Source organism: Drosophila santomea, chromosome 3L, assembly GCF_016746245.2.
Source record: "Drosophila santomea strain STO CAGO 1482 chromosome 3L, Prin_Dsan_1.1, whole genome shotgun sequence".
Lineage (NCBI taxonomy): Eukaryota > Metazoa > Arthropoda > Insecta > Diptera > Drosophilidae > Drosophila > Drosophila santomea.
Genome location: NC_053018.2, coordinates 17,406,846 through 17,430,893, shown reverse-complemented (window position 1 = coordinate 17,430,893; position 24,048 = coordinate 17,406,846). Strand labels below are relative to the sequence as shown.

At 40.2% G+C, this 24,048-nt stretch overlaps 2 protein-coding genes across 2 annotated transcripts; one reads left to right on the top strand and one right to left on the bottom strand.

Moving 5' to 3' along the window:
* Positions 1-591: 591 nt before the first annotated feature.
* LOC120449051 (nuclear migration protein nudC) lies at positions 592-11,667 on the top strand. The gene is made up of 5 exons (XM_039631343.1): positions 592-791; positions 867-1,150; positions 1,369-1,558; positions 11,032-11,429; positions 11,493-11,667. The coding sequence occupies exons 1-5, from the start codon at positions 717-719 to the stop codon at positions 11,542-11,544; spliced, it is 999 nt and encodes a 332-aa protein (XP_039487277.1). The 5' UTR covers positions 592-716; the 3' UTR covers positions 11,545-11,667.
* On the bottom strand, positions 1,821-21,223 carry LOC120449052 (cell wall protein RBR3). The gene is made up of 4 exons (XM_039631345.2): positions 20,626-21,223; positions 2,774-3,046; positions 2,258-2,669; positions 1,821-2,198 (listed from the first exon to the last, which is right to left on the bottom strand). The coding sequence occupies exons 1-4, from the start codon at positions 20,641-20,643 to the stop codon at positions 2,170-2,172; spliced, it is 732 nt and encodes a 243-aa protein (XP_039487279.1). The 5' UTR covers positions 20,644-21,223; the 3' UTR covers positions 1,821-2,169.
* Positions 21,224-24,048: the final 2,825 nt, after the last annotated feature.

The window sequence follows — 24,048 nt, the reverse complement described above, 5'->3', positions numbered from 1 at the left end:
CTATCCCCAAGCCAAAGAGAGCGCAAAAGTAAGCGGAGAGCGAAAAGTTGCGTGAGAGCTTAAATGAAGCGGGGGTAACATCTGTTGTTCTTGAACTCTAGCTTCCTTGAAATCTTTTACCCTTAAACTTAAAATAATAAAGAACCAAATTTTAACAGATCGAAAAACCCGATTCTACTTATTTCAGTTAATGATTGCTTTTATTATTCACATATAATTTGAATGCGTGTCGTAAAATACCGTTACATGGTGCGCTCACTGTCAAAAGCTAATATCGGATTCTCACTGGAACACATTTATATTGTCTTTGTGTTTGTCTGAAGCTTTATTATCCAGTTTACAACATTTTTTCGATTATTATCGAGAACAGGAGAAATAAATTAACAATATAAGAAAACTCCTTTCTTTATGTGACATAAAACTAATTGAAATGTGTGAATAAAAAAATTCTCTTTTAAAATACAATTAGTTCCAAAAAGCTCCAATATATAAATCTAAAATACCGTTACACGCAATCCTGCTGACTTTCAAATGCTGACTGCTGTGTGTCCAGTCGGTATATTTGCTTCAGTATGCGGATTTTTTGACGTACGATAACAGGTCACATTATTTCTACATGTGCCGGGTCGGCAGCTAAACTTCAGATAAAAAAACCAAACGAATCGAAGCGTCCAGAAACAAACGGATTTCAATTGCCACCAGTACAAATACCAACAATGTCTGCTGAGGAAGGACAGTTTGACAATATACTGCTGGCCGTGGCCGAAAAGCATCGCGGTGGCGTGCCCGACGTAAAACAACAACAAAGAGCGCAACTTCTTTGTTTCAATTTTGGCTTATTGCGTTGTTTATGCTTTATATTGCAGTTTCTTGGCACTTTGGCCAGTTTCCTGCGCCGCAAGACGGACTTCTTCACGGGAGCCAAGCAGGCGGAGTGGGAGAAACTGCTGCTGGATGTGTTCAACAAGGAGTCCAAGCTGGCCATCAGTGCCCACAACGAAAAGGTAAAGGCTCGCGAAGCCTCCCAGCGCATTAAGGAGGAAAAGGAGAGGGCCGAAAGGGAGGCCCGCAAGAAGGAAATCGACGATAACAAAATATGTGATATCACCGACGAGGAGGCAGCAGCCATTATCAAGGAGGAGGAGAACAAGTATGTGGGATCATAAAGAGATCGATAACTAAAATACCTAGGTGACTCAGGCCTCAGATACATTGCAAAAGCTGTGATGTTCGTGCAAAAATCCACAATACTCATTTTCATGGAAAGACTAATTCTTATCCGGCCTGTAGAGTACCTAAATATTTTGTATCACTAGCACTAGTACGTTACCTTTTTCGCTCGACTCATACAATCTAAATCCTCTACAGAAAACGCCAGCAGCTGCTGGATAGCGCTGGTGGAGAGCCAGCTGCCTCGAATCGCGATGACATATCCAAGCCCATCGAAAAAGTGGACGATGACTCCGAGAAGAGTGAGGTGGGCAAGCTGCTGCCGAATGCAGGCAATGGCTGCACCTTGGACAAGTACAACTGGACACAAACACTACAGGAAGTGGAGGTAAGTCCGGCCAGGGGTGATGTTTAAGCCCTTCTTTCTCCCAGTAAGGTGTTGTCATAGTTCTACATTGGCTAGCAGATTTGGCAGCTCAATCTTAATTGTCTGTTTTTTTTTAATATTGTTAAATTACTGTTAGTATTTAATGACCTACAAGGGCAGTTTTCTTGACCAAATACCTTAGTCGCTGGTTGCTAGGCAGCGGTCATAGCTGAAAGCCCAAGTCATTGAACCCACGACAGGTGTGATTCACCAACCCCTTGTATACAATTATAAAATTCACTTTATTAAACATATCACAGGGATAAATAACTTATTTGCTAACCAGAAAGTACAGCATTATCCGATACCAGGCGGCGATGATCCGATCCGATCCAATCCGATCCGCTCTAGTTTCTAGTTTCTTGTATGTTTCTCTGTCTCAATAGCATAGCGCGCTTAATACTAATGAATTTTCCCAGCTTCGACTGACTCGACATTCCATCCAAACAATCTTTAAATAAATATCTTATACAACTAGCGCCAAGACGACACGATAACAATAATAATAATAATGGGGGACAAAGACAATACAATAAATAATAAACTAATTGGCTAGGTTGGGATATAAAATCCTAGCTCTTGGGCATGTCGCGGGCGCGCACTAGAAAGAGAATAGTTATTAGAATTTAGCTGGCACAGCGGATTTATAGAAAAACTTACTCTCCAGCGCATAGACCATGCCCATGATGAGCAGCATGAAGATGGTACTCATGCTGACTATCAATACGGTGACCTGGCGTCCCCGATCGCAGAGACCACGCTTCGGTTTCTTCGGCGGACCACCCTCTCCATTGACCATCGTGAAGTGCATGGAGCTAGCAATGGATACGGTATCCAGGTCTTTGGTTTTCACATACTGCAAGTTGGGATCCACGTCGGCCGCTGTCGGCTGCTGACCCTCGATGGCGATAACCGCATCTTTGCCGCTGGCCAGGGTCAGGTTGGCGTTGTAGTTTGAGGAGGAGGGATTGCTGGGCATCAGCATCTTGTTGTGGCGCTCCTGCTTCTTGTGGATCTCCGCAAAGCGTTCCAGATTCGCTGCCGTCAACAGCAGTGAGCCGGAAGCAGCGCTCTGTATAATTCGAATGGAAAAGAGGAGAATGTTTGTTGAGTCACGGTTGTTCAATACGGGTTGGTTCTCCACAACCGGAGCCTGCGTGGGCTCGGCTTACTCACCCGCGTGCTGTTGTTACTGTCGCTGGAGCCCTGGGAACTCCTCGATCCCCTCTTGGCAGCAGCCAGAACAGCCGCCGCTGCTGCCGCAGTTACAGCAGCACTTGTATTATTGTTATTGTTAATGGTGCTACTGTTGCTGGGCGAACTACGTTGGTTCAGGGTAGGCGGATTCGAATGCGATTTGTTGGAGGACTTGGAGGAGCTGGCCGAACTGATGGCCGAGCTCGAGGAGGATGCCAGCGAGGCGCGGGGAATGTGCCAGTAGTCCTGCATCTGTGGGGAAGCAAAAGCAGTTGGTTAGACATTATTTTGAGTATTAAATAACTATAACTATAAAAGTTTTAACTACCACGCCCACACTTTTTAAAAATGTTTTGATTTCTTTTGTTATATTAGAGGTTTGGACAATTTTTATCGATTGGACAGATATACTCAGACTAGCTCAGACTAGTAATGGGTACCTGTTAGTCGGGGAACTCGACTGTTGTAATTGTTGAGGTAGCGAAATTTGCTGATCTTCCCTATTGATCTCCCCAGCTGGGGATCGTGTCACTATCGGCACATTCGCTGTGCTCCACAATATCTTCGCTACACATTTAAATCTTCCTTCCCTAGCCCCAGTTCTCTGTTCCCCCTGTTCCTGCCGTTTTGTGGTGCTAGCGTCAGAAGAAATCAAAATCCAATATCCACAAACCTGAACTTTCGACTTGTCTTTGCTTTGCATTGGTCGCCAACTTGTTTGATATTTATGGTCTCCGGTCTGGGTTGGCTAAAAGCCTGATTTGTATTTAATATTAATTCGGCTAGTCGACAGTTTTATTTTTTGTGGGCAAGCTTTTAAATCTGGGGCCTTTCTCTTTAAAAGGCTTTGCCGATTGTTTGCTTTTGACGTAATTGTGGCAATCAATTGTCCTCCCAAAAAATATGAGAATTCTATTAGCTGAAGCTAAAGTAAAAAAGTTGCATTTCAAGTTTGTGCCTTCAGTCTTTTGTTTGATTTTGCTGTTCGAGACTTTTGTGAGTTTTGTGCGTTTGTCTTACACAGCGCAGAAGTTAATAAATGTGTTCGTGCTGCTTCTTGCGTTTTATTTATTGTAAATATTATTTAGGCATGCGGAAGTCTTATCACACTGTATTGATTCAACTTGATTGGCCAGTTTTCGATTTGTTTTTTCTTTTTTACACAGCGTTATTTTTGGTTTACTTAATGTGTCGTCTTGCGTTGTTACTTTACTTACAGTTGTTAATTTGCAATTTTCTGTTTGTTTTGTTCTCGGGATTTGTTTGATTATTACACAAATTTATCACACACACAATTTAAGCTAATTAGTATCACAATCTGGAGTATTTTTAAGCAGAGTCTCGCTCCGGTTGTCAGTCTCTTTAATTGGGCTTTTATGATGTATATAATTTATTTAAATTACGGCTCGCGAAACACTCAGCTGATCAAGCTGCTGTTTGGGGTAACCGATTCGATTCCACTCGCAATTCTTCTCGTACTTTAATGGCGGTATACTCCTTCCTCTCACGTCTTCTGCCCAAAGCGACGAATTATTCAGTGCGCGTGTCGCCAAACAGAACCGATCTAAACGGCCTCAAGAATCGAACTGAAGCGAGCTTAGCTGCTAAGTCGGGCTCACAGGTAAGATCTCTGCTCACCTGAGTTCTGCCCACCTGGGCAGCGACGCGGCGCTGCTGTCGCTGCCTCTGGCGGCTTCGACTGCGCGATGCGCAAACCTTTTCGAGTGGAAGTGTTTGTTGTTGCTGGCTTTCCTGACGGATTTTGCATGTCATAATATTTCGGCGGTTCTCGTTTGTTGCCACTGCGACAGTAGTCACTCGAGAAGGAAGATAGTCGCAGGACATTTTGAAATATTTCAAATATATTAAACCTTTCACATTCTTATCACTTTTATTAAGAACTTTTTAGCTAAGTTAGTTTAGCGGGTGATCTAAGCTATTAAAAATAGTATAAAATTTGTTTCTTTTTACATTGAGGATACCGAGAAATCTTTTCGTGTTAAAATAGCTCCCACTGTACACACGCTTATATAGCTCTGAACGATCGGCCACTTTTTCTGGTCATTCTTTTGTTTCAATGATGTTTGATGGGGGCCTGTTGCCGGCTTTGATGTTTGGACTGCTCGCCTTGGCTTGATCACCACATCATGCGATTTGCCTACTTTCTTTTGGCTGTTCTTTTTATAGCCTCCCGCCCTTTTGCTCATAGCTCATTAAGCTGCAATTCGGCTTTTGGTGCTGGGTATTTCTGGCTCCAAAGATCTTCAGTGAAGGGCCCTTGATCGCTTTTGGCGTGTGGGCGTTTTCAAGATCCGTTTCGATGGCCCAGAAATCACAATTTGATTGCGGGAAAAACCTAATTCTAGTTTAATGTTAACTTAATTAGGGGCAAACCTTGACCACCTTACAGGCAGCTCCGCCCTTTTGCTGTAGCATCGTTCCCAGGGACCAGTAATGTTTGATTAATACTTGTTCCATTATTAAATCAACGGTTTATGGTCAAATAAATAATATGGCCATTATTTAAATGTCCTAACGAAGAATAAGCAAGTCTATTTTTGGTTAATTTCAAGTTCTAAGAAAGCATTTAACGTCAACGATGCCAACAAAAGCTTTATATCAACGCGATCAAAAATAGAAAAAATGAATTAATTATTGAGAAATTCAAAACATGATATTTAGGTGGGGATGCACAAGTTTTCGGTGAACTCCTAATCAGGTTTTCTTTTACAAAGGTCCAAAATTTGCATTTTGGTACCTTTGGGCTTGAGAACATTCCGATGTCTTCAAACTATTGACGCAATGAAAACAACGTGAGTCATCAGAAAAAAAAGTTTTGGTTTTTCATTAATAAATTTGAATAAACCCAAATTGTTTGCGTTTCTCTTGGCGGAGTTAGTTAAACAAATTGCCAAAATTCCCCAACAATTGTTATCGAATTGGAATAGTTGTTTTCCTAATCTACCACCGATCTCGTATTATTATACGATTATACTTTTAACGATCAGTGGGAATTGGTTAGATAAATAATAATTTCTGAGAGAAACCCAACATTTCTATTACAAATTTGTTTGCTTTGGGTTAAATCGCAGAGTTCCATCCCATCTGTCATTCTCGGTAGCAAAAGGCAACAAATGTTTCTAATTTTTTTTGGCAATAACTTTTGTTGCTTCGTTTGCTGTCGAGCATCTTGTTATCACCTTTTAAGTGAGACAAGTGAGTGGCCTGCCGCCAGCTCCAACTTTGTACTTTTGGTATGGGTGAAGTGCTGGCTGCTCGAGCATGGTCGATTTAATCAGCGGAGAGTTGACAAAGATTACCTGACACGGCCAGTTACCAGAGCAGTGGCAATGGACTCTCCGGCGAACGCGAATCGCATTAGCAAAAAAGAGTATAAATCGACACAGAACCAGGCGGTGTTTTGAGATCACTTGAGAAGGCAAAGATTGAGGGACGTTGCCACTTAAAAAGATGGGATGACGGCGAATGGGAGCCAAACACCAAACACTTGCTATAGATCGCAGGCCGAACCAATCCGAGACATTCCCCCAATAGAACCAACACCATTCACCTCCGCCTCATCGCGAAACACCATATAAAACCGAAGACAAACAAACGGCGATCTTTTTTTCATGCATACAATTAAAAATGCAAAATAGTTTCCAGTGACGCCGGTGACAAACGGACGGATCTTACGTGCCCAGCGATTTCTGTTCCATTTTGGGCGACAACAATTGGGATTAACAAAAAAAAAAGAAAAACAAATATCTGTGAGAATTGATAATTTGGTCGTGGTAAACGGGGAAATCCCTTCAAGCTATCTGGAGAGATAGATCCGTTGACGTTTGCCACGCTTATTTGTGTGCGGCCCGAGACCAGTATTTCTCTGATTGCGGCTATTAAAGCTTAATTTTCGTATAGAAAACGTTTGGGTATTCTGCCTTCGGGGGCTGTATTTAATAAATAGAATCTTAAGATTTTGCTGAATTCCATGCGAAATTCTTGACGGCTTGACTCACTCGAAAAGGAAGCGGAAATACTAAATAAATTTTTTACTGATACCTCATCAAAGAAGAGCATTGCCTGTTGCTTCTATATACAATTTCAATTTTTATTGTCGACTTCGCCTTTAATTGCGGTTATATAAATGAAACTGATATTTGATTCGACCATTTAACACATGTTTAGTTTATAAACCTCTTAATGGGTTTCTCCTATAAATCACGCTATAGTCAACTTTGGTGCTGTTCGAAAATTGTGGATTGGAAGCCCAAACAAAACGCTAACAAAGAATTCAACCTGACAAAGCCTTTGAGTAAATTAACCGCTTTTGGATCCGTTCTCCGTTTCCTGGTAGAGAATTTACTATTGAGATCAGGTCAAAGAAATAACTTCTCTTGAGTTATTTGAAAGTATATGTAATCAATCCTCCTAGATCTACGATAGACTCGATTCCTATAAGTCTTACATAGACTAAGTTAATTTATTAGCTCGATATCAGCATAAATTCTCTGATCTTATGTGCAAAATATGGAAATATTTTACAAATCGATAGCTAAGCTAACCCATTTTACATATTTTCGGTACATTAATCAACTTGTGTGATGAGTAGGACAGCAAACAAAACTAAGTTCTTAAATTATGAAATTAGCAGGGTTTAAAAAACAGGCTTACATGTTTAAAGATATCGAATGTCAGATACAACACTAATTTCCATCATGCTACTGTTCTCGAAGCTTCTTCACGTTTTCTGAGATTTTAATTTACGCGAACCCATTCAAGATGACAGTTTCAGCTTTGACTGTATCAATAAGATCTCGTTTCTCACCAAAATGGAAACCTTATAGAGTTAATTATATGGGATACCCCCAAAATTGACTAGGTTAACCGGATAGAGTTTTCAGTATCATTTGCTTTGTAATCCGCTTATGGCGCAAACAAATGGCTACCAGATCGATCTCTCAAATCTCATTTACCATGCAAATGTCAATACGGATTCTATTGTAGCCACTCTAGAGCTCATTGTACGCCGAGCATTGTGGGGATGGGGATCCAGTGGATTGGAGTGGAGTGGAGCGACGTTCCCAATAGGAACTAGTTTCAGAATTAAACGCAAAACAATTCTAAATGGAAAGGAATAAACAAAAATTTGCCACGCTCGACTTTGATTCGATCTCCCTCTGTCTTGAGATGTTTAGGGGTCCACTCCACTTGTAGCCACAAATAAGTCAAGTTTAAGCCGCTTTTAATGAGCTGGCAGTAGGCACTCGTGAAGATAAACACTTCGATAGAGGTTTATTTGGCTTTGGTTAATTACAGCATTATGTTTCTATTTGATAACTATTATATTGACTAGTGTTTACCTAAAGAACCAGGTACGTGGGACCTCTCTTCTTCATTTTAAGTTAGAAGTTCATCATTTTCAGACACATACATTAAACATTTCGTATTATTTCTTCACTGTACCAAGATGGGGCGACTCAGCTGTTTTGTGTGATAACATTATCGAATACAAAACACTCCGCAGATAGACACTTCTAAGCACTCGACTCCATCAGCAAAGCCAGTTTTTTTTCGATTTTTATTTTGTTTAAATGGACGGTTTGTTGTTCCATCGCTACTCGTATTGTTGTTGCGACCATTCTTTTTTCCTATTTCATTTTTTTGGTGGTGCCTGGCACCGGATCGCATCTTTTAGCATAAATTATTTGCGGCTAGATATTTAAAGAAAATGAAATGCTGTTCAAGTTTTATAGAATTAATCAGAGGCAACACCACCAAATGAGATAGCAACCAATAGCAGTTTCAAACGGCAGTCGACAAAGATGTCTTTCACTTTACACAGTTTACACAGAGAGAAGCGGTGCGAATTGGTTCAAATCTGTGGCGATTTGATTGATCGATTAACTGGTTGGAGGCATAACGTGCAGCCCGGCGAGTATAAGCATTAACATTAGGACGGGAATCGATCGATTTGCATAAAATCGCCCACTGTCAGACGATCAGTCTGCGAGTCCGCTCTCACTTGGATAAGTGTGCCAAGTCTCGTGCATGTTTTTTTTTTTCGCCCATCTTATTTCTGCCGTCGTCGCAGTCATCAATTTTTGTTATTATTCATTAATTCATTCACGACACCTTTTAGGCTTGTCTCTGAACTCAAAAACGAACTCTGACTTTGACTGACGGTGACTCTTCAGCTTTGTGTTTACCTTTTTGGTGGCACAGCTTCATTTTCATAGCTCACATTTTACCCAGGGTCTATTGTTTTTCCTCGAGCCTCAGCATTTGCATGGGTATCCCACCTGTTCAGGTGATTTAATGGCCGTAGGTGTCAGCGGGTCTGCTGACTTATGATTTGTGTAAATTTCCTAGTTTCGAGCATAGTGTTCTTTTAGTTGCTATTTGCATAACCTTCAGCGGTGCAGAATGGGTTTGTTTTCAAGTCTTCGGGTCCCTTGAGAAAGCTTACATTTACTTAATAAGTTTTACATAAATTCCAGTTTCAAAAACAAAGTCAGACATTCACATTTGGACATTAGATTGTGAGTTCCTTGATACCTTTCATTTTAGAAACCTTTATTAGTTCTGTACTACAGCTCGTGGTGTTACTTAAATAAATAATTGTCTTTAGACAAATTATTAAAATGAATAGCTAACATTTTTAATTGACATTTCCTGCTGCCAAGCAAATAACGCAAGGCATTGGTATGGTATTAATTTCCTTTCTAAAGTCCAAGACCTAAACGAATTCTTTTCATTTTTCAACTAAATTACTGCAACGATTGGCCAACATGTCCAAATGACTTTTTCTGTTGTCAAGCGTTTAGCGTGGCGTGTTGCCCACGTCTCCAGGTATTTTTTCGTATTCTGACTCTGTGAGGCTATTTTTATTGCCGCCTTACATCCGCGTACGATTCAATGCTTCCAATTGGCATCCGCTTCAGTTTCAGCTTTTGACACATTTTATCAACGGCGATCGCTGGTTGCTGGTGATGAAGATGCCACCCACATGAGCTGCGATCAGTGAGCTTCTGATGACATGAGCCGCGTGCTGCGCCAAGAAGAACTCCAAGTGCTACTACCTTGGCTGACTGCCCACACGAAAGCCCCCCACTAGATAGTTTATGGACTATCATGAGCTGAACTGAACGAAAGCGTCCTTGGTTCAGTTGGATGCTTCGATGCTTGGATGCGGCGTCGTGAGATTTAAATTAAAGGTTTACCTTACCCCTCATTGTTTCTGCCACATGCGATTCGCTAATTGATTGCACAGCCAGTTGTCTAATAAGTCTGGGCTTTAATTATGCTGCGAGCTAATGGGAAAGGTGTTAATGTATGCATGTATCCGTGCGATTTATAATTAATGGCCAGCCGTGGCACATAATTCTAGACGCCACTGTAATTGCTGTGAACTTGGCCAAGCAGCCGCTTAAATCCATCCGCAGGTTGCTTTACTTCTTTACACAGAGCGAAATGAGAGATCTTCCTTACAAGTATTAATACAACATTATTTTCGATTGCTATTACTATTAAATCGCATATTATTGTTTTAACGAGGTGTCTGCAAACTGCAATTTAATTTCGGACAGTACTGATTCTAAAAACGTGTCAGATTATTCCGAGTGTATCCACTGCAACCTGTTGAGCGACATTCTTGAGAGCTCCTCGTTGCGAGGCTGAGGAATCGATGTTAACTCCCTTAACCGGACCTGAAGAACCGCTGTACGTCCTTGAACTGGCAGCTGAACTAAATTCCCGTTCTACATTGAGTCCTTGAACAAAGGAAGCCTCGATCCGTTGATCTGGTGAAGGGCAGATGTGGCAGCTGTGATATGATCGTTGGATCGTTGTATTGTTGGATGCAGAGACGTGCCCCTGCAGTTGGTTATTTATAGAGATCGTTATTAGCCCGCCAAGGTTGTGCAATGACCAAAGCAAAGTCTGGCTAAAGAATCTCCGTAGATGTACACACAAATCCGATCATTAATCACAAGAGCTGCCACTCCAAGCTTGATTACATGAAGAACCCCTGAATAATCCGATCCACTCTACTCTAGTTTGATTGTCGTTAACGGAATTGCTTTTGCATGAGAAAAGGCAAAGCACAAGCAACATTTTTAATGGACTTACATTGTTTCAGATGCTTATTGTAGTTGCCAAAAGAATGTTGCCTAGTAATAATTGTTGACTGAGTATTTATACAAATCTAATAAGCTTCAATACTTTGGTTTTTACAGCTCAAGATTCCGTTCAACGTATCATTCGCACTACGTGCCCGTGATCTAGTCGTCAGTATTGGAAAGAAGTCGCTGAAGGTGGGCATCAAAGGTCAGGAGCCCATTATCGATGGCGAACTGTGCGGCGAGGTGAAGCAGGAGGAGTCCGTGTGGGTCTTGCAAGACAGCAAAACCGTGATGATCACTCTCGATAAGATCAACAAGATGAACTGGTGGAGCCGCCTGGTCACAACCGATCCGGAGATATCTACGCGCAAGATCAATCCAGAGTCTTCCAAGCTTTCCGATCTGGATGGGGAGACGCGCAGCATGGTGGAGAAGATGATGTTCGATCAGCGGCAGAAGGAGATGGGTCTTCCCACCAGCGAGGATCGCAAAAAGCAGGACATACTTGAGAAGTATGTACAAGTACACAGCCATCCTAAAACTGTACTACTAATGTATAACCCTTTCCCTTACAGGTTTAAGCAACAGCATCCTGAGATGGACTTCTCCAAGTGCAAATTCAATTAATGAAACATTCTCAACTGTACCAGTAACCTTTCGCTTACGCACTCTTGTCACTTTTTCACATTTTAAATGTGAGTTCTTCTTCATTTTCCAACCACTCAATAAACTAATGCAAGCAAATAAAAATAATTTGTAGATCGTACAACATGAAAACGAAAAAACCCAGCATCTTAATATATTTCAATATGCTAATACCAATTAGTTAGTGAAAGCCAAACAACAAACCCAAAAAATCGATCATTCAAGCCGTAGGAAAAAACCAGCTTGATCTTCTGCAAATAATTGAGGTAACTCCTCGGATTTTATCGCTGCCTTTAAAAAGGAATTTAAATTGAATTCGTTTATTGGAGCTGAACATGTTTGTGGAACTGGACTGCAGGCATTTCTTCACTTATCTTTAACGGTTTTGGACTCTCATCGTGATTTAGGGTCCACACCCAAATTCAGATCAGAATTCTCAGTAGTTCTCTGGGTCAATGATCTGATAAATTGTGAACTCGTTATCCAAGCCGATCATGAATTCTTTATAAATAGTGTATCTGTCGGTTTGCTAGGATTGAGCTTAGTATAATTTTAAGGTGCTAACCAATCTTCTAATGAATTCGACTAATTTGGCAACTAATTGGTTGTTTTGGCTTTAATGTTTTTGTTTTTCTTATGCTATTTGCCACGTGCCGTGATTTTCAGGTTCGAGATGAAAGCGTGACACGCGAAAAGTTCGCGGTAAAAGGACTAACATGAAAAGCCCAATGTTAAATACATTTAGTAATTTAAATTCATTTTCAATACCATTAAAACTAAAAGGACTTTACATGAAAAGTCTAATGAATAACAAATTTAAATAAATTTTAAATATTATTAAGTAAAATAACAATTAAATTTAGTAGCTTAAGTTGCACAACAATCCACCCCTATATTTCAGAAACCTAGGAAGAAGTAGAGACATTTGATACGCCCCGCTTAGTTGTTAATTCGCGTAGATCATTAATTAGTTAAAACGTTTCTCGAACCGTGTTTAACAAACCGTAGAAAAAGAAGCAGTCGCACAATGGCAGCGGTTCCCAATTAATGAATGGTTTCTCCATCGCAATGGAGATTGGGGTGGAGGCCAAAGGAGATGGCTTTGGGATAGTTGTGCGCGTAGTCCCAACTAATCATCTTTTGAGTGGGTGGGCACTGTGTCATGCGATCATATGCCTCACTTAATTAATTACCAATTAACATCATAAATTACTGTCAGGGGGAACAATGCAAAGTGCGCAAAAAGTTTGCCGAAACTCGCATGGCGGGGGTCGAGTGGCGGCTAATGGCCAAAAATAAATTGTAACAAATTGTTTGGCGAGAGGGCGCGAACGGTCAAGAACAACAAACAGAACAGAACAGAATCAAACACTCAGAAACAGAAACAGAACCCGCAGCAGAACCGGATTTTTGGTTTGAACTTAATACGAGTATGTGGAATTTTATTTGTTATAAATTGGAAAGTACAAAATGCTTTCAGTTTATATATCCGCTTCGGTTTCTGCCTGCCAATTAGAAGACACAACCGGTTGATAAACGTCCAAGGGGAAAGAGAAAGCCCACAGCTAAATGTGGTTAGATAATTCGCAAGCCTGGCTGCTGCCAGAATGTGAGTCACTATCACTGCGATTAGGGGGAAATTTAGTTTGTTCGCCCTGGGCGCCCATTATAATAATAATGTTCCAGGCCGCAGTCAGGATCTATAAATAGCGCTTTTATTCAAATCAATTGAACTGTTAAATGACGCACGTGATGAATGCGTCTTGTCTGCCCAACGCTGTCCAGCAGAGAAATCAATAAATATTAAATGTATGAAAAAAAAAAACCAAATCAACAAAAATAATGAATCCGGGTGCCTGGTTCTACTGTTGTTGCTGCTCTGCTGTTCTGCTGTTCGTTCTACTCACTTTTTATTATTATTGTTTCGACAGCCGCAAATTTTTGGTAATTTCGAGTGTTTCCCACATCTCAAACACACACTCATACACACACAAGTACATCAATAAACTTATGGCACAAATTATTCCTTTGGGGCGTTCTCAACCGCTTGACGGTCGCGTGGGCCTGTCCATTTTTGTACCATTTGTTCCCAAACTTAATTTTTATGCTGGTAATTGCGGCACATTTGTTATTTTTAGCCCATTCGGCTCTGGTTTCGTCCATTGACTATAGCAGTTGGATTATTGGCGGAGAAAGGGTGCGGGATCGGGGCTGATGGCTCTATTGTAAAGGCAGCATCATGCCGGTCACGCCTCATAAATTCGTCTAGACTCTGGCTCAGACAAAAGACTTAGGCAACGAACTCGCTACGAAATCGCTGACCCGCTGGAAAGTTTTTCGTTGCTAGGCACAATCATGGCGCTGTGGGCATTTCTGTGTCCACTTTGAAGGTCAACACAAACTGCAGTGGCGGTAACTATTTCAACGTAAAGCTTGAAAGATAAAAACCGCCCAGTTTATTTACCACTTTATGAGAGACACAATTCTAAAAAAAACACCTAAATAAGCACTAAAATATTACACTTGTTATTACAATCTTTTTTCAACTCATGCAAATGACGTTAGAGGAAGTAAATAAATCATTAGAAACTGTGCGTTTTATTTAGTTGGCAATATGCAGAGCATCACCATACAATAAGCATAAATTAGTAATCAATTAATTTAGTTGCTATTGTAAGCAAAATCACCAAACAAAAAGAAAAATATTTGTGATCAATGAACGGATTTCCCCAAGTGAATCATCAGTAACTTTAGCATGCCATTTTGATTAAAGAATGTTTATACACGGCTAAGGTGTTTCATATAGAAGGGAATTCCTCATTGGGCCTGCTTAGCTGGAGGCTCGAACCAGACCCGAGCTCCAGCATGTGGAGTCCATGACGAACCGATGACGTTGGTGGGCTTGTCACCCGACGCCAATGAACCGTGGAGTGCCGTGTGCCGAAAGCCGCACCACCGGTTGGTAGTTAGCAGTTGCCAGTTGGCAGTGGGCATGGCAATGTCTTGGCCGGGTCTCGAGATGTGCAGACAGTCGCGATCGCGGGCGGAGATTAATGGCTTTGTCTTATGCCCATTACATTGCCCGTTTCGTCAGCCGATCGTTGAAGGGTTCTAAGCTTTGCATGTCAATATATGGATAAATATATCCGGCTGCGTTCCCGCACCTGATTCATGCAGCAGTTGTCTGTACATACATGTATTTATTTATTTTTTCTGTTCCATTGAGCTTGCCTTCACTTTTGGGCTGCCATTGCCTGCAGGAATTTCCAATTAGCTTTGGTTATCGCACAATTTGTTTGCCTGCTTGCTGCATTTGCATATCGAGCAAATCGGGTGCTGAGCGATTTATCGATGCTATTAGCTTTTGGTGTAGTTTTTGGTGTATGCTAATTTACGAGGCTTACCTGCTTTTCTTATTGTTAATAAATTGCTGCAAGCCATGGAAAATGGTTCCAATCCCATCCAATGGGATGCCAAATAATTCGTTTGTTGAATACATATTTCTAATGACTTGCAGAAGCCAAAGACCCATTCTGTTTTACAATAATTTTCGCATAATTAATACCATATCCGGGTATTTTCCCCATTTTGCAACCAAAATTTCCTTGGGCTCATTCGACATTTCTTGTTGCCAACTGCTGAAGTGTTGGCCCCAATTACTTTGTTGGCCACCGGTATACAGCAGCTGTTCCACCGTTCACCGCTTTGATAGCGATCTATTAATTGGCCATTTTTGGCGAATTATTTTTCGTTTTTTTCCTTCTCGATCTTAATGCTTTGTTTTCGGCTTTATCTTTTGTCTGAATTATGACTAATTTAATGGTATTTAGAGTGCGGGCGACGACAAATTTATTGTCGATTTTGTTTTCGTGGGTATTAAGTAGGAATATTTGTTTACTTGGAGCTTATGGCCTATGTTAAGTATAGAACATAATTCTAATAGCTAGTCAAAATATGTGTAATTAATTTGCTGCATCCTCTTTTGGTTTAATGAAACATTTTCGTATTCCTGAATGAGTATTCAGAATATTCCCATGACTCAGATTACTATTTTTTGTTATATACAATCAAAAACCAATGTTTGTCCAGTGGACATCGTGGGTGGTCGACCACCATTCATCCAAAAAGTTAGGAGAAGGGGCCGAGTATATGGCCATATAATCAACGTTATTAATAACACAACAATATCATTTGTTTGACATTTTATGAATTGCTGTTCCTTATGCTGTGTTCATCACCCGAGAATGTTGTGTGAAAGGCAGAAGAGCAATCACCGCGATGATGATGCATCCCAGTGAGGGGATTATAGTCGTGAATTGGTTTAGTGCATAGAATTTACTGCATATGCAGTAAGCGGACAATTAGAGAATGATTTCACTCGACTCAACTTTGAATAGAGGAAGTTCTTCTCCAGCATACTCGGGCCCACAAAATGCATATGTAATTGTATTTTAATTGCATAATTTATGGCGAAGACAGCCCTCTTGATTTTTGCCAGCTCATCTAAACGCAATTAAAACAATCTTAATCTAAATTTGTTGATTGTGTTCGCATAATAGGGTAGGATTTATTGAAGAGCTATTTTCGAATGTAATTTGTTTACTAAAGTAAGTTTACTCTTACTTTACATAAAACAATTACTTGATTTTAACTATCGCTTGAAAAATGTTCAATTTTGCCAAACATCTTATTACTTTAATTTTATTTTGTGTGCATTTTACGATCATTTAAGTTGCATTAGCTAATTAATGGGATCTTTGCTGTCCCCTTCAATTAACACACTTCCAAAAAGGGCGAAAAGGGCTTGCACACTTGCATAATTATACACACATCTGGCATGTTAAATATAAAACACAAGTTAAATAAAGGCTGTGAAAAAAACAACAAAAAAACGCCATTAAAGTTGACATGGGAAATGCCCCCTCAGTCGGTGGATCAGAGTCCAAACTCAAGGGGTGCAGGCATGGGAAATACTTAGCACCAGACATCCTCAATGTTTAGATTCCATAGCACTGTAAATATTTATCTTGTTTTCACTGTACTTTTCTATTTACTTTGGCAGCTTTAAAGCTGGTGGCACCACTTTTTACATAAGCAAAAAGAATTGAGCGGGGCATATAACATTTAAATACTAGCAATGTTACAAAAATATGCTCTTAAGAAATTACTTTAAAATATATAGTTAAAACGAGAATCGTTGAGATTTAAATCAAATTAAATAATGCAAATTTGAGAGGATATTTCTGTTTAAATTTCTTATTTTATGTACTCCACTCTACTTTACTTTAAGTACTTTCCATTACTGCCTTTTGATCACTTGGAGCCCAAAAACATAAACTCAAATATCCAATATTATCAAAACTCTCGCGCAGAACAGCTGATCGGCTTCCCTCCCCCCGCACACCCACCGCCCCCTGAGAGCGCCCATCGCTGCTTAGCGTGTTCATGCAAATTCGACCTTGACACAATTTCGTTTCACAACAGACAAGCAAACAAATGAGCGAGGGAGGCAGGTAACCACACACATGTGTGGTGTGTGCGTGTGAGTGTGACGGCGGCGACACACATAAAGAGACAACAACAACAAAAACGCAACAACACCAACTGGGGAGCTGTGGGTGGGTGGGGGGTGGTCAGGTGGCGGCGGGAGGAAGCAGGTGAGATGGAGACACCACCTCGTGTAATAACTCAACCTCAAGTGCGGGCCAACTAAAACAAAAAAATTTAATCTTCGCGGTTTTGCGGCTTTGCACTGGGAGAAATTTTAAAATTTAATTTGAAATAGAATTAAACTTTAAAGAAATTTATTTAGGTACATGCTTTGCACTAATAGACTTTAATCTATTTAACACGAATATTATATTAAGCTAATATATATATTTTGTTTAATTTCAATCAATTTTTGTTCGATAATAAATAGATATTGCACTGCCCAATAAAACTAATTGATTCTATCACCTAATTATTTTTCCTGTATAATTCTTTTTACTTAATTTTTGGTATACTCCTCATTCTAAGCCCTTTAAAAGCGCAGTAAATGCTATAAAATCAATGCAAAGTCATACTTGAAACTCCGCAGTGTAGCTGCCGTCGTTACACCTCACCAAATTGCCTGTTGTTCCGCGGCAGCATTCACATGGCCAAAACGTCTTACGAAAACTGTTTTTATTTTACTGCCAAGAAGTCAAGTCTGAGAATTGCATGCTCTGAACTTTGCCGGATTTCTGGGCGGTGGGTGAAGAGTTGCGGGGCCTGGGGGATGGGTGGCTGGGTGGCTTGGTGGCTTGGTGGCATGGGGTTGCACAAGCGACGAGGTACGATGAGCATGCGATGGGGAGCACTCATTGGAAATTCTAATGCTTATAAATCGGGCCGGATCTGATCCCAGGCCTGGGTCAGGTCAAATCATCTCACGATCGTCGCCAGCCGCTTTGCTGATCCCCCAGATCGCTGGGTTCTGATCAAAGGGAAGCTCGCCGACAAATTTGAGTCATTTTTGGTGCCAATTTGGCTGGCTGGTCTGGGTTTTACAAAAAAAAAAAGAAAAGGAAGGGAACAGAGGCAGAAAGATCTCCTCTGAACACAATGAACTTCTAATTAATTTCAATGATGTCGGCTTTGTTTTTGCCATTTCCTAACAGCACAGCTCTTAATTTCTATTATTAATTTGTTAACACATTTCGCGCATTAATGAAGGAGCTCTGAAAGCTACTCATCGATATCGATGGCACGTGGAGGCATTTTTAATCGCTCGCCCATAAATATGCACATATCTGTCGGTCTTTTCCCCCATCAACCGATCAGTTCCCCTATCAGTTCCACTGGGAATACATTCTTGGCCGGATTTGCATGGGAATTCTTCAAACAATTTGAATGGCAGTAGGAGCGTGCTAGTTAATCTCAGATTCAGGCATCTATGTATAATGGTATCACTAATTTGTCATTGAATTAGTAACTAAGAGTGCTTGAGAGATCTGCGTAAAACTTGTTGCTATAAGAATAAAACATTTTGTAGATATTTAAAAACAATATGACATTGCATTAGACGTCGTTTAAAAAGAGAAAAATGATCTCACGTACAATTATCCACTTAAAGTTTTCCTTTAGTTCGATATTTAGGCCAATCTATTTAACCTCTTTGCAATTCGAACTCAGGTATTGGGCGTTGTCATTTCTCATGTCTTCAGATCAGATAAAATTCCGACATATTTCAACAACTTCCTTCCTCTCTGATCCATGTCTTCTATGAAGATGCCCCCGAAATTAGATAATCTCCAGCTGGCAGCTGTTTGGTGTTTGGTTCATTTTTTCGAAAGTGAAACTGTCAGAAGAACCGAATCGCATTCGGATGCCGAATTCCAAATCCGCTTTTGTTTCAGTCATTATCCGATTTAAAGATCAGCACAAGACCGGCACAAAAAAGGAGACTCTCCAAAATGTTTATTTGTGTATCTCTTACACAATAATAAATTATAAAGATACTTTTTGCTGCCTTATCCGCTACCAAATTGGATCTGTGTTCGCTTCCCCATTCTTTTGGCTGGATTTAAACGTGGGTGCTGCGCTTATGCTCTTTTGTCGTGTACGAGTATACGAGTATACGAATGTTCGAATGTACGAATATACGAGTATATATGATATTGTCAAATCTGAAGTGGCAAATTCGACAAAGTGAAGGGCGAACTGTCTGGGAATGCGATCGACTTGATTGAGTCGAGCTTTTCGCTCTACTCCCGTGACACGTGTCCCCTGAGATTTGGCCGTAAATTTTATATAGCTTCCGTAGCAGAGCAAAGCAACCTCCGCATTGGCTTTTAATAGAATTGGTTATTAACTCTGAAGTTAAACGAAATTGCATGGCTGAGCAGAAATTGGGCAACATTTAACATTTACTTTGGCTTTTTCTGTGCGTTTTTTTGTTCGAGAATTCTGCACAAGGTTATCAAACACAAACACCATCGAGGCAAAATTGAATGCAATTAAAGTTTGCATTGAAAGCCGCCGAAAAATTGCTTCTCTTAACAATTTTAATAACCGAATGCAATTTGCAGTTTCTCGTCTATCTGTATGCGTTCGTATCTGTGTGATTTAATTCAAAGCCACGTCTTATGCCGAACAAAGAGCCATAACATTTGGCAGGGCTCGGTTTAAAATTACAAACTCAGAACAACTCTGAGTTGCAAAGAACAGAATAAAGGAGCTGAGACTTAAGGTTGATATTTCGATTTAATTAAGTGGGGTGTCAAGTGGACACAAGCACGATTGAACTTTAATTTACGTAATTGGAACAGATATTATTATCCCATCGAATATGAAAAAAATAAAATGTAATTTTCTAGCTTACGTTTTTAAACATATGTATGTATATACATATACTTGGAAAGTGTACAACAAAAAATATCTACACTTAAAATATATTAAAAAGCTGCTCATTTTTAAATAATCTTTTCTTTTGATTTGTTTGAGGCATTGCCAAACAAAAAATCACATACAAAATTGGTCATATTTTTAAGCCCGCTAAAAATGTTAAGCTGCAAACTTGCTTTGGCAATTTGGCAATACTGCGCTTGGAGTGAGATCAATATTTTTTTAAGCCATATCAAAAGAAAATCCCGACAAATAAGCAGCAAAAAATGCAATTTGCTTATTGATCAATGCACTGCTTAAGAAAATAAAATATATAGCATGTCGCGAAATTATGGCGAATGATGCGGTTGGAAAAATTTGCAATTGGCAAACTCGGACAACGGGGGAAAATACAAGATAAAAACCAACTGAAATAAGCAAGGAGACAAATACAGAGAAAACAAATTGTAAACACGTTTTCGAGCCATTGCGGTGTGCCGCCCCGCATTAATGGGACAAGGGGCGTGGCACTTTTGGCGGCACAAAAGACAGCCGCCAACTTGTCACGCACATTTTGTTGCTTTTTTGTTGCTTTTTGCTTTTTTTGCTGCTGCCGTCTCTTAGCCTAGTTAACTTGTAAAGCTAGAGTTGCAACAACAAATGAAAATAACAAACAAGCGTAGTAACAATTTTTGGTGGGATACATTTGTCATTTACCTGCTTGGGCGCATCCATTTTTGACCAGATCAACGAAAGTGTGAGTGGGAGAGTTGATGTTATCGAAATTCAATTGGTTTTATTTTTGGGTTTTTTGTTTGTTGTCGGTTTTCTCGTGTCTTCACTCGGGCTACTTTGGGTGTATTTTTAGTTTGAAGGTTATCAGTGTCACTTTGGGTTTTTTCGTTTTTAGTTCTCTCTTTGAATATTTCGATATTTGCTTATGTTCAGTTTGGATTCACGATTATTCACCTCAAGTTATCTCGATATTTTCGATACTCTTCAGGGCCTTACTTCAGTTCATCGGACGTCTCGATATTCGTTATCGTTCGATTTCGTTATCAGTCACTTTCAACGCAAACGCAACAATTTTGAATTGGAAAATTTCAACTTGTATGTTTTCCGCTCTTCCGTTCGCTGCCACAACTTTGATTCGTATTTGAAAAAGATTAATTTTCGCATTCACTGCAAACTAGTTGGGTACTCGGAGCTCTTGGCGGTGCTTGGCAAATGTAGCTCAGTTTTTCTATAACTTTAGCGTTAACTTTAGTTTTTAACTCTAGCTCTGAAGGCGCGTGCACACTCCGTTGCGGCTGTGCTGAGACTAACTGCGACTTCGGCCGCCCGACGCTTCAAGTATTAAGAAAAAAACTACATTAAACATTGTTTGCTTTGGGGGCCTGCACACTCACTCACACATACACGCCAGTATGGAGAGCATAGCGACACACACACTCACACCCAGGTTGGGGGATACAAATGGTTTGCAGCTCGCCCGATCTGAACTTTTGTGGTTAATGCCAAAAGTTGGCTTCTGCTCGAGCGGCCCGAAGATGCTGGGAAGAAGCCGGAGAAGCTGCCCGGAAAGTGGGCGTGTAAGTGGGCGTGTAAGTGGTCTAAGTCCGCGGAGGAGCTAGCAGTACACTGCCCAAAATACATTATAATTCAACCATGTATGCTACTGAATATTTGAGGCTCTAAGAGAAGGAAAACAAATTCTTAATAATATTCATTAATAATCAATATAAAAATTATAATATTGTAATAATTATTCTTAATTCAATAAATACATTTTGTCTTATGAATGTAGCGCTTATATTCTTGTCAGATTTATTTAGATTTCTACAAAAAAGTGGCTATACTGGAGTGACTTTGAGCTTACATCATAGTTACTGATTTAAAAAACAGTTTACTTGCAATGTACAGTAAATAAGTCTTTTAAAATTCGAAACAAATACTTTGGAAATATTCTTTGATGGCATAAGATAATTTACTGATAAAATCCTTTATTCCAAGTGTAGCTGCATTTGAGCTTTGCTCTATCGCAGAACCAGATACAAAATCAAGGTCGCACAAGCTTCCGTCTCTTTCAGCGCGGCTTACCCGCTTTTTATATACCCATTTTTGCATTTTTATTCCAATTCCAATTACTCAATGTTATGTAATGCCATTTTAATTGATCGTCTTCCTCGCGGAGGGAGATTCCGATGGCGATGCCGCTGCTGATTCCGATTCCGCCAGGCTTATTGTTGTTTGCGGCAAATTGTGAAATTGTGTAAACTTTTTTGTGAGCCTGGCCATTCAGCACGTACACAAGAGATAGACGAAAACAGAGGGAGACGGAGAGAGCGGTGCCGGCAAGCGACCTTGACACATATTCGCCGGCGAAGTCAACGACCAACGAAGTTGGTTGGGAAAACTCGTTACAGTTGTTGCCCCGGCGGTTTTGGCCAGCTGAGTCACGTGGAGAAAGAGTGGAGAAATGTTGGGCGGCGGAGAGAGAAAAGCAGTCAGCGGACTGCGAGGCAAGCTGGTGGTTTGTGACCATGAACTTGAATTCGATGGGCTCGTTGGCTGATCGAATTGAAACAGATTTATTAACCAAGGTCTTGTCAGTTAAAAAAAAAAGACAGCACATTCATCTGTCATCTATTTATTAAGGTTACACAGGTGTTTCCTGAACATTCTGCGTTGTCAAGATATACAAATTTATTAGTGCACAGAGTGTAGGTTCTTCTTTTATAACCGCTTACGTAGCAAACACTTTTAAGTCGAACCGAACCACGTTTAAGGTAAATTCTAGGCGAAATTACACAATTATCTCAATTATCGTAAAAACATCAATAAAAATTGGTTTTAAAGATTATTGCCTTTGATGTAACTTGTGGGTGTGACCGGAACGTGTCTAAAAAACGTGACAGATGAGCAGGCTACCAAAATTGAGTAAAAATCTTTATGTTTGGACATTAGGTGATCAACGGTTGTAAATGTAATTGCACTTAAGCGGCGAGATTTAGATATCACCATTACATTTAAAAGGCTTGTAAAAGTTATGGCATCTAAACGGGGCGTGGCAGATTCCGTTTTTTTATGCAAACAATGCTGGTTTAACAAGCAGTAGTTAAAAATGCAATTTAAATTTGCATATCTTCAGAGCAATAATTCACATTTCATCAGCTTTGGCAATAAAGTGTCGCATTTGCGCTTAAGATCTGATACATTTTTGGAAACTCCACCATGAATGGCATAAAAGCCTGAATATCTTATTTAACTGATCTTTATATTTCGCAGTTCCGTTGGCGAGGGTCAGTTTTGTTTTCTTTGCCAATGACGGGGCAAATTTTCCAGGCCAGCCACTTGCTCTCCCAATGTCGAAAAGCAAAACACTGCGAATCCAAATCTCCTGCCGGCTTAAACGGCTTGGTTAGCATGCAGCTTCAAATTGCTGCTAATTTCCAGCGGAAATATTTACACCGCCAGACAATGGCTGCAGAATGGCTAAAGTAAGTGGACCAAAGCTGGCAATGCAAATTAAAAATAATATTTTCTGATCCCAGGAGGGGGCCCAGAGTCTTGGCCAAAGTCTGAGAGCGCTTGACAAATGCCAAAAGAGCCTTGGCAGCGACTTACCAACTAAACAGCTAAACAGCTCTTGGCCAGCTAAGCCGCCGATGACTTTAATTACAGTTATTCGCGCCAACGGTGTCTGGCTTGACATTTGCATGGGTAACTCGAATGCATCCAGCAAACCCAAGTGCAAAAGTCAAGATTTCCCGGGTGGGAGTTGGAAATGAAGCCGAGGCGTGGACAAAGTTTAGTGCTCATTAGTATTAAAAATATGCTTTTTTTGCCGCTGGCTAACAGCAAACTAATCGAAACTCTTGCACACGTTCAAGAATCAGGTATACTCTCATATACTATAGCAACTTAGTGCCATAAATCAGCTTTGCTAGACTTTGCATTTTTATTTAAAATTAAGCGCATAATGTTATATAATGTCAGGGCAATAAAGAGTTTTTGCTAAGCCAACTCGGGAAGAATAAATTATTAACGAGCGATAATCATTTCAAATTACACATACGCAACGTTGTCTTGACGCTGTAGAAAATATTACTAATACGCAACGTTGTTCTTTGCGAACTG

Excerpts from the sequence above, each read along its gene's own strand:
- LOC120449051 (XM_039631343.1), top strand. The coding sequence starts at position 717 with ATGTCTGCTGAGGAAGGACAGTTTGACAATATACTGCTGGCCGTGGCC. Across the intron at positions 1,151-1,368 it reads ATCAAGGAGGAGGAGAACAA|AAAACGCCAGCAGCTGCTGG; the intron begins GTATGTGGGATC and ends AATCCTCTACAG. Across the intron at positions 1,559-11,031 it reads AAACACTACAGGAAGTGGAG|CTCAAGATTCCGTTCAACGT; the intron begins GTAAGTCCGGCC and ends TGGTTTTTACAG.
- LOC120449052 (XM_039631345.2), bottom strand. Across the intron at positions 2,670-2,773 it reads ACAGTAACAACAGCACGCGG|AGCGCTGCTTCCGGCTCACT; the intron begins GTGAGTAAGCCG and ends CGAATTATACAG. Across the intron at positions 2,199-2,257 it reads CATGGTCTATGCGCTGGAGA|TGCGCGCCCGCGACATGCCC; the intron begins GTAAGTTTTTCT and ends TTCTCTTTCTAG.